This window comes from Spea bombifrons, chromosome 4 (genome assembly GCF_027358695.1).
Source record: "Spea bombifrons isolate aSpeBom1 chromosome 4, aSpeBom1.2.pri, whole genome shotgun sequence".
NCBI lineage: Eukaryota > Metazoa > Chordata > Amphibia > Anura > Pelobatidae > Spea > Spea bombifrons.
In genome coordinates, this window is record NC_071090.1 from 10,574,310 (window position 1) to 10,588,345 (window position 14,036).

Consider the following 14,036-nt stretch of genomic DNA (forward strand, 5'->3'; position numbering starts at 1 on the left):
GTTTAAAGAGTTTGTGAAGAAAATAGAGGCAGTAAAATACTACAAGCCATTTGGTTCAAGATATATTTGTTCACTCCTTGCTTCTTTCCTCTGCAGTTGCCCATTTGTTGAGTATTTATAAAACAATCAATAAAAGCACTGTGATCAACTGATAATCCACAAGTATCTATGTAGCCTGATCTCAAACAATCATTGTTCCTATGTTTCAATGAACAGTGATGTTCACAATACAGTTGATGACTTTTGTATGTGTATGGACTTCACACATGTAAGCACTTAAGGACCAGACTTTTTTTTAATTTTGTACCCTTCCTAACTGAGGCTGTTTTAACACTTGTTTTTAGCTGTAAGGGGATCTAGGCTATTTATAGTATGAGGATGGTAGTTGATGGGTTATGTCATGGTACAGTTAGCCAGAAGGTGGTGGCAATTTAAATGGATTGTAAAGGTGGGACCTCTGAACAGGTGACTGGTGGCTAGGGGGTTATTGATGGGTATTGGCTGGCTTAGCTATGATTGGTTTGGTTAAAGCTTTTCTAACTATGCATGTGTTACAGGTTTTATTTTCTTTGTATTTCCTGGTAAATAAAGCTGTGGCTTCTGCATATGTGGCATATGGGGGGTTTAAGGCATTTCTGGAGGCATAGTGGCATATAGGGGGTTATAAGGAAGTATCTGAGGGGCAGAGTGGCACATAGGGGGTGTAAGGCATTTCTGGAGGCAGAGTGGCATATAGGGGGGTATAAGGCATCTGGGGCAGAGTGGCATATCAGGGAGGCAGAGTGGCATATAGGCGGTATAAGGAACTTCTGGGGGCATAGTGGCATATAAGGCAAATCTGGGGGGCAGAGTAGCAAGCCGTGGGGCAGTTGTGCATAATTAAATTAAAAAAAAATACATAACCCTATCGGTGTATAATGTGTACTGTATGCAGCAGTTGCAGAAAATGTATTTAGTGTTTCCAATTGATCCAGTTCACTTAAAACAAAACAAAAAAAACGTCTCTCTGGCCATCTGAAACTTTAATAGATATGCATGATGTCCATGAAGACTATATGCATTCTATAATTTGACCATTACGACTTTTCTGCTAAAAAACAATTTCTCAGCAAATGGAGGGCTTTAGGCTGGATATCTAAAATCAAGTAACAATACACAACCTATTTGGAGTAAAATCCATCGACCTTTTAGATATGTAGCAATATAAGTTCCTCTGTATTTTTATGTGTAAAATAACTGGATATTTTCAAAAATGATCTCTAACCTGGTGTGGCACTTGACACTGTTGGCCACTGCTGTTCCAATCCAACAGGTCCTCCGCGTAAAATCGCTGCTCCTTCCACGTGCACAGCACTTGTAAAACATAGAATAATCAGGTTAAAAAAACTGCTTCTATGAATAAATAAATGAATCAATATATTATATACATTATTGAACACATTTTAAACATCAAAAGTCTCTCTCTGTGTCCCCTGCACCCTCCCCCTGCCTAGTATCTGCCCCCCCCCCACCTGCTCACTTACCTTCTCCGCTTGTTTTCTGGTCTCCTCTGATCTCCCTCTGGCAGAGACCATGCTGACAAGGAGGGGGGAGCAAGGGAGGGGAGGAGGGGGTCAATATGTGAGACAGATAGTGCCCTGCTGCTAGGAAAAAAAATTACTGGAAAAAGGGGATGGGTGTGCAGTGTATACACAGAACCTGCAATAGAAGCTGCTCTTAATTTTAGTATAATCCTTGCTCGTCTATAGAGGTAAATTAATCCACAACTTTCCATACAGGCACTGAAATGTTTAATTGTCATTTACATATTAATTATGTCTTACATAATGTAAAGAAAACTTACTTTAATGATGGAGTGGTGCATATATGGAACAGCCTCCCAGCAGGAGAAGTTTGATGTTCACAGAACCCCTGAGATTTGTATTTAATCTAATAAAGTTGTGCTTAATTTTATGTAAGGAAGATTATTTTTACTGAGGCAGTGGTTGACATGTGGAACAGCATCTCAGCAGAAGAAGGTTCAGGTCCACAGAACCCTTGAGATGTGTGCTTTTCTTCAATGTAATAAAATCTTACTTAATGTAAGGGAGGTTTACCAAGAGGGTGGAGGATATGTGGAACAGCCTTCCAGCAGAAGAAGGTTGAGGTCCACAGGACCTCTAATATTTATACTTTCATTTAATGTGATAAAGTCTTAATGTATGTAAGGAAGATTTACATTACTGAGGGGGTGGTCGATATGTGGAACAGCCTCCCAGCAGAAGTAACTTGAGGGCCACAGAACCCTTGAGATTTTTATTTTACCTTTCCTCATCTTTGCACCTCTGTATTATAAATTGGTGTTTTGGTTAATTTTTTTAAATATATCATTAATAACAGCACCTCAGCAGAAAAAGCTTGAGGGCCACAGAACCCCTGAGATATGTGCTTTTATTTAATGTGATAAGATGTAAGGAAAATGTATTTATTGAGGGCATGGAGGATATGTGGAACAGATTTTTGGAATTTAGATTTTTATTTTTATATTTGCAGCTCTCTATTATGAGTTGCTGTTTTGGTTAAGATTTTTTTAATATATTATTAATAAGTTTAGTTTAACAGTGATCTGATATAGGAGTTATTCAGTTTTTCTTTTGCTGTATGTAACTTTTTTGTAGCGGTTTCCTAGGCAGTTTGCATTTGCTAATATTTAATAAGCAGTGTCTGTTAGATTTATTGGAGTCTGAATGCCTAACACCATCCCTGGAAATGTGTGAGAGGGAGAGATGACTCATCTATAGCAGGCAAACGAATGAACAAAATTGCGGCAGCTTTTGTTTTTGTTTGTTTCATTGGGCCCCTCCTGGTTATTGCAGATTCGTAGGAGCGCACAAAATAGGCAATTTCCGTAAAAAATTCATAGAAATCCCATATGGCATATTAGGGGGTATAAGGCATATATGGGGAGAGTGGAGTGGCATATCTGGGGGGGGGTATAAGGCATACAGGGGGTATAAGGCATATCTGGGAGGCAGTGTGACAAGCCTTTTTTTATTCTGCTGTTTGTTTTTAACATCTAGTTTGTTTATTAATCGAAAAAATAATGGGCCAACTAATCGATTAAAAAAAAATTGTTACTTGCAGCACTACCTATTTCAATCAATTACACTGTATGTTTGTTAGAATATTTATAATGTATTATGAATGTTGGCAAAAGTAATGTGTAGGGCTTTCTATTCAAATATTTTTCCCCCACTTCAGCTTGGCAACTACTAATATGTAAGTGCAACCAATGAACTAAAATATATAATTGGTATTGACTGAACTGCATCAACAAAAGATGACCGAATGATGTAATTACACGTTGTTTTTTGGGGGGTTTTGGCAGCTCAAAATATAGAACTTTATTTAATTTATCTGGTTGTTGGTGTAGGCAGTGTTACCATCAATGGCCCATATTCTAATATTAATGAAATATGATAATACATGATTTTCTTACACAATACATTACAGTGATAACACAATACAAGAAACACATGACCATCTACACTTAATTCTTTAGTCACTTTTGGTGCGGATAGACCACCGAAATATTTTGCTTAGAGCCCCAAGACTTAGCGCTACCATCGAGTTCTATCACATTAAAAAAAAGTCAAGAAAAAAAAAAAGACAATTAGTGATTTATAGAAAATCAGGTAATTCAGTGGTTGAATTTGTCAACTATTTAGATAAGATCAATTAAAGATGATCTTATCTAAATAGTTGACAAATTCAACCAATATTTAAAATATCAAATAAAGAAGTTCGCAGATCATTTCAAAAGTTAGTTATGGTCATACGCGCTGCAAACATTTAACTTTATTCTACATTGCATTAACATTGGTTTCAAAGTCATGACTTACTCACCCTTGCATTGCAGCTCTTAGTGATGCAGAGTATCGCCAATCAGGGTGAGGATGTTTAGGCTGAAAAGCGTAAATAGGAAAGATTATTAAGTTTTAAACAACTTCATGTACACTATCTAGGTAACACAGTTGCATTAGTTATTGGGAGAAAAGCAGTGTGCATATTAAATTAAGTGGTTTAAATCTTTTTATTTTATATTTAGTATATTTTGTTTAACTTCATACTTACTCCATAATTATCATAAGAAAACTTATATTTGAAATACTTTTTTACATCTACCAATGGTAGTTACGAATGTTAAAAGTAATATTTTCTTCATACCTACGTACTAATTATTTGCATGGAAGATGAGACAGCGAGACGACCTGTAAGATCTTTGGATACATTTTATTGCAATTTGGCTAACATAAGTACATTTCTTTCAGAGAGCTCTCAAACATCTATACTTCCAGTTCTAATTCGATAAGTATTGAAACATTAAAAGCTCATATCATCTTTCACAGATTTTTAAGTTTAAGTGACTTTTTAGTGAAAAGTTAATCCATATTTTTTTTTATAAAATTGCAGCTCCCATCATTCACAGACAACAAGGTCTGTTTTTTGTTTATCGGGGTTTTCAACTTATTTGCATTTGCCAGAGGTAGGCATTAGTATTATTAACGAAGAGAGATAAAAAGACCTTTGACATATTAAGGTAAAATAGAAATATTTTGGTTGTAAACAGCTTGGAATCCAAGGAAATATTTTCTGGCTCTGTATATAATACATTAATTACATAAATTCATTTACTTTGTTGAAGACATTTTTAAATATTCTTATTATCAGTGGCATGCTAAGGCAGATGCACAGCAACTAGGTACTCAGTAACTGAGGTGCCCATTGTAGTCACGTATGCATGTTATCCGACCTGCAATAGTAGGGTGGCAGCAACACAGCAGCTCACACAGAAAGCGCAAGCTGCAGTGAAGACGCCAAGAGACGTAAACGAGAGGGCGGCAAGCTGAACTGTTGATTGGAGAGGTAAGGAGAACGGGTATGTATGTTTATGGTGTTGGAGAGTATATGTCTGTTAGATTATGATGTTAGCGTGTGTGTGAGAGTGTATTTGTTAGTGTGTGTGGTGAGGGCAGTGTATAAATGTGTATGTATGGACAGGCGTATGTTAGTATGTGTAGATATATATATATGTGTGTGTGTAAGGGCAGTGTATGTATGTATATGTCTGTGTATGAGCAGTGTATGTGTATGGACAGGTGTGTGTAATGGCAGTGTATGTGTATATGTGTGTTTGTAAACTGGTGTGTACGTGTATATGTGTGTAAAGGGAAGGTTGTGTGAGGGCAGTATTTCTATACATGTGTGTGTGGACAGGCATATGTTAGGGAGAGCTGACCCACCCAATCCAAGCAGGCTTTGTATACAACCAGCCAATCACCGGTAAGGTACATCGCATGCCGTTGTTGTATACTGGGTAGAGGGGTAGTCTTATACGGCGAGGATAGCCCAAACTCTATATTTTAACTGGAAAAGTTGGGGGTCGTCTTATACGCCCAGTTGTCTTATACGCCGGAAAATACGGTAAGTTAAAGTCTTTAAACTCACCACCCTTCAACTCACATGAATAAACCCTATGGTTTCGGATTCATAAGACCTCTTAGACTAGTGAGTTAGCACCAACAATTAGCTGGTGCTCATTAATGCAGCTGTAAAGACCTCTGTTTCTCATATTCTTGTCAATAGCATAGGCTGAAGACTTACAGTCCAGGAGGTGTGGACTGGGGACAGGGCCTCCTGGGCACCTCCCTCTCCCCTGCTCCCTGCAGCCACCCGCCTTGACGTGGCCCTGACTGCGGTGGTGGGAGCGCAAGGCCTTTGTTTCACTGCTTACTTAAGTAAGATAGGTGGGATAGATAGTGAGAAAATATAGTGAGAAATAGTGAGAAAGGGGACAGATAGAGGGCAAGTCGCATGTGTATCAGGGTGCTGTGGGGAAAGTCCCTATGCATGTTACCTGGGTGCTGTCCAAGTCCTATGAGTGCAATCTGGATGTTGGATTCATTCTGGGTGCTGGGTACGTTCTGTGAATACATTCTGGGTGCGGGGCAAGTATTTTGGATGTAACTTGTGCGCTGGCCTATGCATGCTATCTGGGTGCTGGCCACGTCCTATGAGTGCAATCTGTGTGCTGGGCAAGTCCTGAAATCTGTGTGCCAGCTTTGTGATGAATCAATGTTCATATTCTTAATTGTGCATTCTGATGGGCCAACCTTTCATAGTTTCGTCTGTATTCATATTGTAGCTGGTCCATTAATTTATTTCAATTATTATTGGACACATATTTCACCTACAACTACTTGATGTAAAAACTATGAAAGGTTGCACCAATGTCCCAGCATATTAATATAATGATGTCATACTGGGAGTTATGCTGTACCACCATCAATGTCTGACTCTGTATATAGTGATGGGAGTTATGCTGCACCACTGTCTGTATCTGTATATATAATAAGAGATTGTACCACTGTACCATCCCTAGTCTCTGGATCACTATATAATGATAGGAGTGATACTGTTGTAGTGATGGGAGTTGTGGTATACCACTGTCATGCTCTTAGGGGTCAAAAACTTGGGCTTCATAAATAAACTTGGAAATCACTGGTGAAATGTGCTATAACTAGCGAACTTACATAGGTAGACATTTTTGCTAAACAATGTTTCTGGAATGTAAAGTATGTATGGAATAATGCAATAGCTATTCAGTATTGCTGCCTAATATTCAGGTCTTTTATCTTTCATTAAAATCCAAGTATTCATTGTTGACCTTATTATAATCAGGCATTTTTAATACATATTTGTTATTCATGTAGAAAAGAAAGCACATAAGTAAGCAGCTTATGGTTTCATTGTTATATGACATAACCTGTAAAGAGAAAAATAGAAGCCCTGAAAAACATGCCATTGCTTAAACATAACTGGATTGCAGTTTTGAGAAGGCTGATGTTAAACAAGTTTCTTACTAAAATATCCTTTTACACGGAAACGTAGATCCATGGCTAAATATAGAGCAAGCATCCTTGGGCTAAGTCTGATCATCTCTGTACTGTTGCATTCATCAGTTTGGAATAAAGGCAGAACCCAGGAATATTGCTCAAGACTATCTGTCTCGTACCCTTCAAAGTGACTGTAATTTCTACAGCATCTATGCCCTTCACAAAGCATATCCATTTTCAGAAATATATATATATAAAAAAAAATCTGCTTTTGAAGAGAGTCGCGTTTCCACAGATGCATTTGATTTTGGAACATTTTAATTAGCATTTCCTGCTTTAAATGAGGTCCTGTATTATCATGATGTTATAAAAAATCACAGATACTGTATTTATAAAAATAACCTAGTTTGCCACTATGGAATAAAGTAATATTTACTTTTATTTCTTATTAAGGTTGTCCAAACATGGCTCAGCATATTTGAAGCAGAACTGTTTCAGCCCCACCGGCTGTTTTACAACTAGGTTAAGACACACAATAGCTGGGGGGGGGGCTTCTATTTTAACTCAAAACACATACTTCCATTTTAACCTTTCACTTCCCTGTGCAGTCATTGGGGCAATTTTTTCCTCTGCGATAATAATGCTCTACGCTCTTGAGTCAATAACTTTTTATTACGCATACTTTGCCTTGAATCTATTTGTACTTGACATTGTGTATGGTAACTGAGTTTGGAGTCAACTGCTACCCAGTTTTTTGCGGCCTTATTTATTCTCCCAATCGAATCCAATCACATTTTAGTACAGACTTTAATATGCATGTCTATGTCACCAATAAACACATTACAAAGTAGAAATGCTATCACTGATCCCACCTCCTGCGGCAGACAGCATACTTAAGTATGCTACCCATGAATGCTCAGTAGTGCATATCAGCTCAACTGTATGCACTCACTTGCATGTTAATCATAACCAGCCACTATTTATCAGTTACACATTTGAAGGTTTCCTTTGAAGCATGGTTTTGAGGTTTAAATTTTAGCTAAAAATAAAGAGCACAGAAAGCTATCTGTCTGGAAATGCATTCAAATCAGAAGCCATTCAATACAATTTTAAATTACTAACACAACATATACATTTTTGCATAATATACTGTTCTTTAATGTTGGTTTACAGTAAGATATTATGTGGTTATTAGCTTCTTTTTTATAGTTGCAAAATTCTAATTTAAATGATGCTATATTAGGGCTCTAATATTGTATCCATTCTTTCCATTTGATGGCCAGACCTCCACCGTGGTATCCTGTACTGTAACAGCCTGTATCAAGTAATTAAACATGACATTTGGAGTATAATACATTGTCATCTGCTAAGTAACTCTGTAAATGCGAACAAGGGTAAAAATACGATAGACAGATTGGAAAACAGACCCTGGCAACTGTCAACTGACAGAGTAACTGTATCTATCAATGTACTGAATAACAAATTACAGAATATACCGTTCCAAATTCTGCTTTTTTCTGATTTTAAGGTCCATCATTTTGAAAACAACATTCAAAATTAGTTTTTTATGTGGTTTTTGATTGATTCTTAAATTGGCAATAAAGAAATAAATTGCATCCTGACACACATGGTATGCAAATACCATTTGTGAGAATGGGTGTGTGTGTTCTTGATCTGAGAAAGCAATCGACACAGCCAGATGTAGCAACGAACGGCTGAATTACAGTATCTGCTCGATTAAAAGATATGTTTTTTTCAGAAAAAAATAATTGAGAAAAAAACAACCTTGTCTTATGATCCTACCGGCACCCATGCTGGGGAATGGAGTCAATTACTTGAATAAACTGAAAGAAATGTTAATTGCCCCACACTTAATTACAAGAGAAAGCAGAACAAATGTAGGAGAAATAAGACATGGGTAAAAGAAGTGATTTAATGAAGGAAGAGAAAAACAATCAAAATGACTAAAATCCAAAACACAAAAACCACAGTCACTGACAGTATAACTTTAACTATGATCTGAATGTAAATAATTTATGTTCAGCAGGGTTTTACAATCTATATGTCATTTCTTCAGTAACCCTAGCTTTCCATCTATGAATATCTCCTTAATAAGATAAAGCATCATAAATAACATGTTTAGCTTTGCTTTATTCAGTGGACATTCAACTAATGAGAAATGTAATTCAATTACAGAGTATACTGTCTTATCTATGTTGGAGATTACATGGAAGACTGCAGACATTGACTCAGTATCTAGGACAAATATAGTCCTTTATGATTATCTTCTATTAAAAAGGCAGACAAGTATTTACATTTAAATGTCCAACAAGTATTAGACATAAAATTATGAGAAAAAGCTCGAAAGATTCCTAGCTTATTATTTTTCCGTTAAACATAACATAAAAAGTTACCCAGTAAAAAAATATTTATGCTAAGAAATTTGATTAAAATAATAAAATAAGTTAATAACATTTTCATGAAACGTATACCGGTTAGAAATTGAGCAAGCAACTTGGCATCCTCAGTGGTGCTACATACTGAATGTGTGTGGTTTAGCCCTCTACAAACCAAATTATATACATTCATTAGCTCTTGAAACCTTGGTTATCATGATCTCTGTAGTTGTCTTCTCATAACAATTTCAGTCTCTGGAATTGAGGCACATCTTGGGGAAGAAAGAGGGGCAAAGGGATTTGAGTCTGGATATGGTCAACTGCTCCAAGTGTCCCAGGGGCTTTCACCCTAGAAAGACAATGTCACTCCCTGGGTACCCCCTTATTCAAGTGCCTGATGCAAATGTTGGGGACGCCTGATGCTAAGACCAGCCCTGGGTATTTGATCTAAGAGTGGCCCTAATTTTGAAAATATTCCAAAATAAATAAATAAAAATGTTTTTAAATAAAAATAATCTTTTCGTCCAGAGAACCTTAGCCTAATCTATGCTTATATATGTTATGTAAATGGTTTAGCCGTATTAGTCCATTAGACACGATGGACTTCAGACCTGATGAAGAGAGGATGACTCTCGAAAGCTTCACTTTAAAAAATATAATGTTAGTCCAATAAAAAAAGGTATCAACGCATTCTGCAATACTGTTTTTTGGCATCTTATATATTTTATATATATTTGTATGTATGTATGTTTCTGTGTATTTCCATTTTTTGCAGACCTTCTACCTACAGGTCAGTTAAGACTGCTATGACCTCAAAGCAAAATTAGTTCTTTCTCTGTCCACTGTATCTTATTCTTTCCTATCTCTGTCTCAGTATTCAATTACACTAAATTGATTATACTGGTACAGTGATTAACAAGATCATGTAGTGAATCCTGAATTCAGTGCTTGTTCCAGAAAACAACTGTGTACTGACAGGACGGCAACAGTGATTTTTTGCTACCTAAACCGTAAAATAACACTATTCCAGGTGCTTTTCTGTCCAACAGAAACCTTTTGGGAAGTAAAACTGATAAAATGCTCCTCTTCTTTAAACCCACCAAGGGAACCACTAGAAACCTTACAGCAGTGTATGCCTCTTATTTTTCCTCCAACTGATTTTACTTATTCTAGCGCAACCGTCATTGTATGTCATCACGCCGTTACGTGTTTCTGCTAGTGTTAAGGAACTGAAAATTAGAATGGGCTGGGGTTTACTTTAGGATAAAGTGTGTACATGTATCGTTGTTTAAGTCCGCCCATGTTACACATACTTATGGAGTTTCAAATTGTTACCTTTTATAGTACAAAAATCTCTTTTACTAATTGTTATAACATCTAAAGGGATGTATATAGTTTCCCTTTGTATCAATCTTTATATATAGTGTTTGATTTTGTGAAATGGTCTCTCCCTGCTGCTACTTTTACCCAGAATAAAATCCCTTTAAAGAAGTCTGGTGGTCAACACACCTGTTGATTTCCACGAAATATACTGGCTATTCTGTGTATATAAATACCCTGCAGTTGTTCCAATAAACTTTAAGGGTGTATAAAGGAAGCCTCTGACATTTAAAGACTATGAGGCAACTTCTAAAGGCTGTTGGAACAAGAACATTAGGCAACATTTTAACCACAAATTCTTGTCCTTTCCTTATAGGTTTCCTGTGTAGTAAAGGCCAGATTAAGGTACTTTAGGTCCTGGATCAATAAAAAAAACCCCACAGAGTAGTAAAGTGCCAAAAAGGTGAAAAACTATTAAGAAAAGTTTGTACACATCCAAATACAGCATATAAAGCCGAAAATTCACAGAGCACATGAGAAGTTTTCAATTATTTTCAGTCTGTTATAATAATAATAGAAAAGTAGTGGATAGTAAAATAAGAAGGAGTTAAATTGCAGTTTTAACCTGTTTGTATTTACCAGTCAAAACCATTTTTACAGACTTTTATTAAAAATGCCCACTACACCTACATGGCACATGTATTCTATTCTTGTAGTGATATGGCTGATTATATTAATGGATGGAATGATTCTGATATAGTTCTGCATACTTTTCACGTACACAGCCCTGTTCGCAACGCCTATACAGAGATGATTTCCATGCTATCTGGTCCCTCTAGTCCTTCTAGAAAACAGGTGTAGAGATTTCACGTCAATATGTGACCATCACCAGCATTGCTAGAGATGCAGTGTTGGTACATTACATCATTTCCTGGTACTTCCTGTCTGATTGCCTTGTAGAGTGCCATACAGAGGGCTGCAGTTAGCACTGGCACTGATGCTGGCCACTTAGATATTAACCATGGGGCCTGGGGCCCTCCTCAGTAAGGAGTAATGCTTGTCCCTACCCCGGGAGCCTTTAATGGCCCCACCACCACTCCATGATCCTGGAGCTATTGTTTCTTGTTCCCTGTGACTAATCCAGCCCTGTGTGTAGATAAATATATATTGGTAATACGTGAAGGGATTAAATAATGTATATTACATTTATTGTTGGTTTTGGCCACTTTATCACTGGGTCAGTTGGTTGGGGTTAAAAATTGCCAGCCCTCCTCTCTCAATACCAGAGGCAGTTTCCATCTGTTCTGTTTTAATATACTCTTGGTTACTTGGCTAATGACAATAAACATCTTTGTAAATTCTTTTATATTATAAATCATTGCCCTTCTGTACCTGAATATATGTACTGACTGTTAATCCCTGAATACTAAACATAAAAGCAATATACTGTTGATGAAAAAGTGGACACATTCCAGAAAATGTGTTTTTTTCCTGGTCCAAAAATGAACAAATAGTAGCTACATTTTATTAATTAGAAGTAAAAAGAAAAAAACAATATGCCTTCTACTGATTTCCTCTCAGTATACTATATTGTTTCTTTAAGTCTCAACATTTTTGTGTTATTCGGGTATGAAAAGCATTTAACCCCTTAATGACAAAGCCCGTACATGTACGGGCTCAAAATGCATTGTTTTCAATGGTTTTAGGGACCGCCCATTGTCCTTAAGGGGTTAAAGAAGAGAGATAAATAAATGCAGATGAGTTATTTCATCATATTAAGAATTTTGTGAAATCTATACGTTCATTGTGGGTTTTTTAAGCAAATTTCATTTAACCAAAATAAATATGAATAATAAACCTGCCTGAATTCAAAGCAGCTTCTCTTCGTTAATGTCACGGGTTTTGCTCTTCTAGACTAGAACACAAAGCCAGGTGCAGTCATATATATTAACATCCTGGCTGTATTTAAATTACTTTTGTGTTTATACCCAGATGAAACAAATAAATCAAAGGTTTAAAATAACTCTTATAGGGTCCAAATTATCCAATGCAATCAATCACTCCAATGTTACCGTCTCATGCCTGCTCCCAAATCCAGTCGGATGTCACCATGGACATCAAGTCACACAGAGTCACCTCTCCTTAGTGTTACAGAATATATTGTTAATTTGCCAACAAATAAAATTAAAAACGTTTTTAATGTAAGGACGCCATCTTGGGTGTCTTTAAGTTAGTTGTAGTTAAATTCAAGGAGTTATTAAAGTGACCTTTAGTGACCTTTATTCCCCAAATAAACATGCTAACTTTTAAGCTAAATATAAACCCTTAAATTACCAAATTTTTAATCCATAAAATGAAAAATCTAAATACTCTAAAACAGACCTAATATGAAGCATGCTACCATGAAAAAAGTGGCCTGTAGTTACAGTCAGGGGCGTACCTAGAGTATTTGGCACCCGGGGCGGATCCTGTAAGTGGCACCCCCCCCCCAAATGTAAAGACATCTACAAAATTATGTTGGCAAGAATATTTATTGCACCAATTTGTAAACTGTATGTCAACTGTAAACAACAAGAAATCTGAAAAAATAAATTAATAACTTATAAGTAAAATAAATAGGTTTAAATAACATTTACTGAACATATAATAGTGCTTTCTTTAATAACCCCCCCCAAAAAAAACAACAAACACAACAAGTTTCTAAGAAGACCTAACAAATGAACAAACATTACAAATTAAGTACTGGCTAAGCAGCTAAAGACACTATAAACTAAAAAAAATTCTGATATTATAATCAGGAGTCACCATAACATTGTTATAGTGGTATAGCATGACACCTATCACTATATACTGAGCCAGGCAGTGACGGTGGTACAGCATAATGCCTATCACTCTATACTGAGACAGACATTGACGGTGGTGCAGCTTAAGTAATTTCATTATATATTGAGGCAAACATTACAGTGAAACAGCATAACTCCTATCACTATACACTGAGCCAGATACTACAGTGGAACAGCATAACACCTATCACTATAACTGAGCCAGATATTGATGGTGGTACAGCATAACCGCTATCTTTATATACTGAGCTAGACACTTATAGTAGTACAACATAACTATCATTATACACTGAGGCAGACATTGACAGTTGTGCAGCACAACTGCTATCATTATATACTGAAACACGCGCTGACAGTAGTACAACATAACTGTTTCCATTATATACTGAGGCACGCGCTGACGGTGGTACAACATAACTGTTATTATATACTGAGGCCCACATTGCCGGTGATACAGGATAACACCTATCACTTTATACTGAGCACACATTGACGGTGGGGCAGCGTAATCCATATCACTATACATTGAGCCTGACATTTACAATAATGCAGCATAACCCATATCACTATATACAAAGCCATTGATGTGGTGTAGGCCTACC

At 36.6% G+C, this 14,036-nt stretch overlaps 1 protein-coding gene across 5 annotated transcripts in view; it reads right to left on the reverse strand.

Moving 5' to 3' along the window:
* Nucleotides 1-14,036, reverse strand: part of LOC128490073 (protocadherin alpha-C2-like) — a 98,198-nt gene that overhangs the window by 11,334 nt on the left and 72,828 nt on the right. For all 5 annotated transcript variants that reach the window (XM_053461799.1, XM_053461798.1, XM_053461796.1 and 2 more), the window contains exons 2-3: nt 3,886-3,944; nt 1,265-1,353 (exon numbers count right to left, since the gene is read on the reverse strand). In XM_053461799.1, the coding sequence (XP_053317774.1) occupies nt 1,265-1,353; nt 3,886-3,944 (148 nt within the window). The remainder of the gene's footprint in view (nt 1-1,264; nt 1,354-3,885; nt 3,945-14,036) is intronic.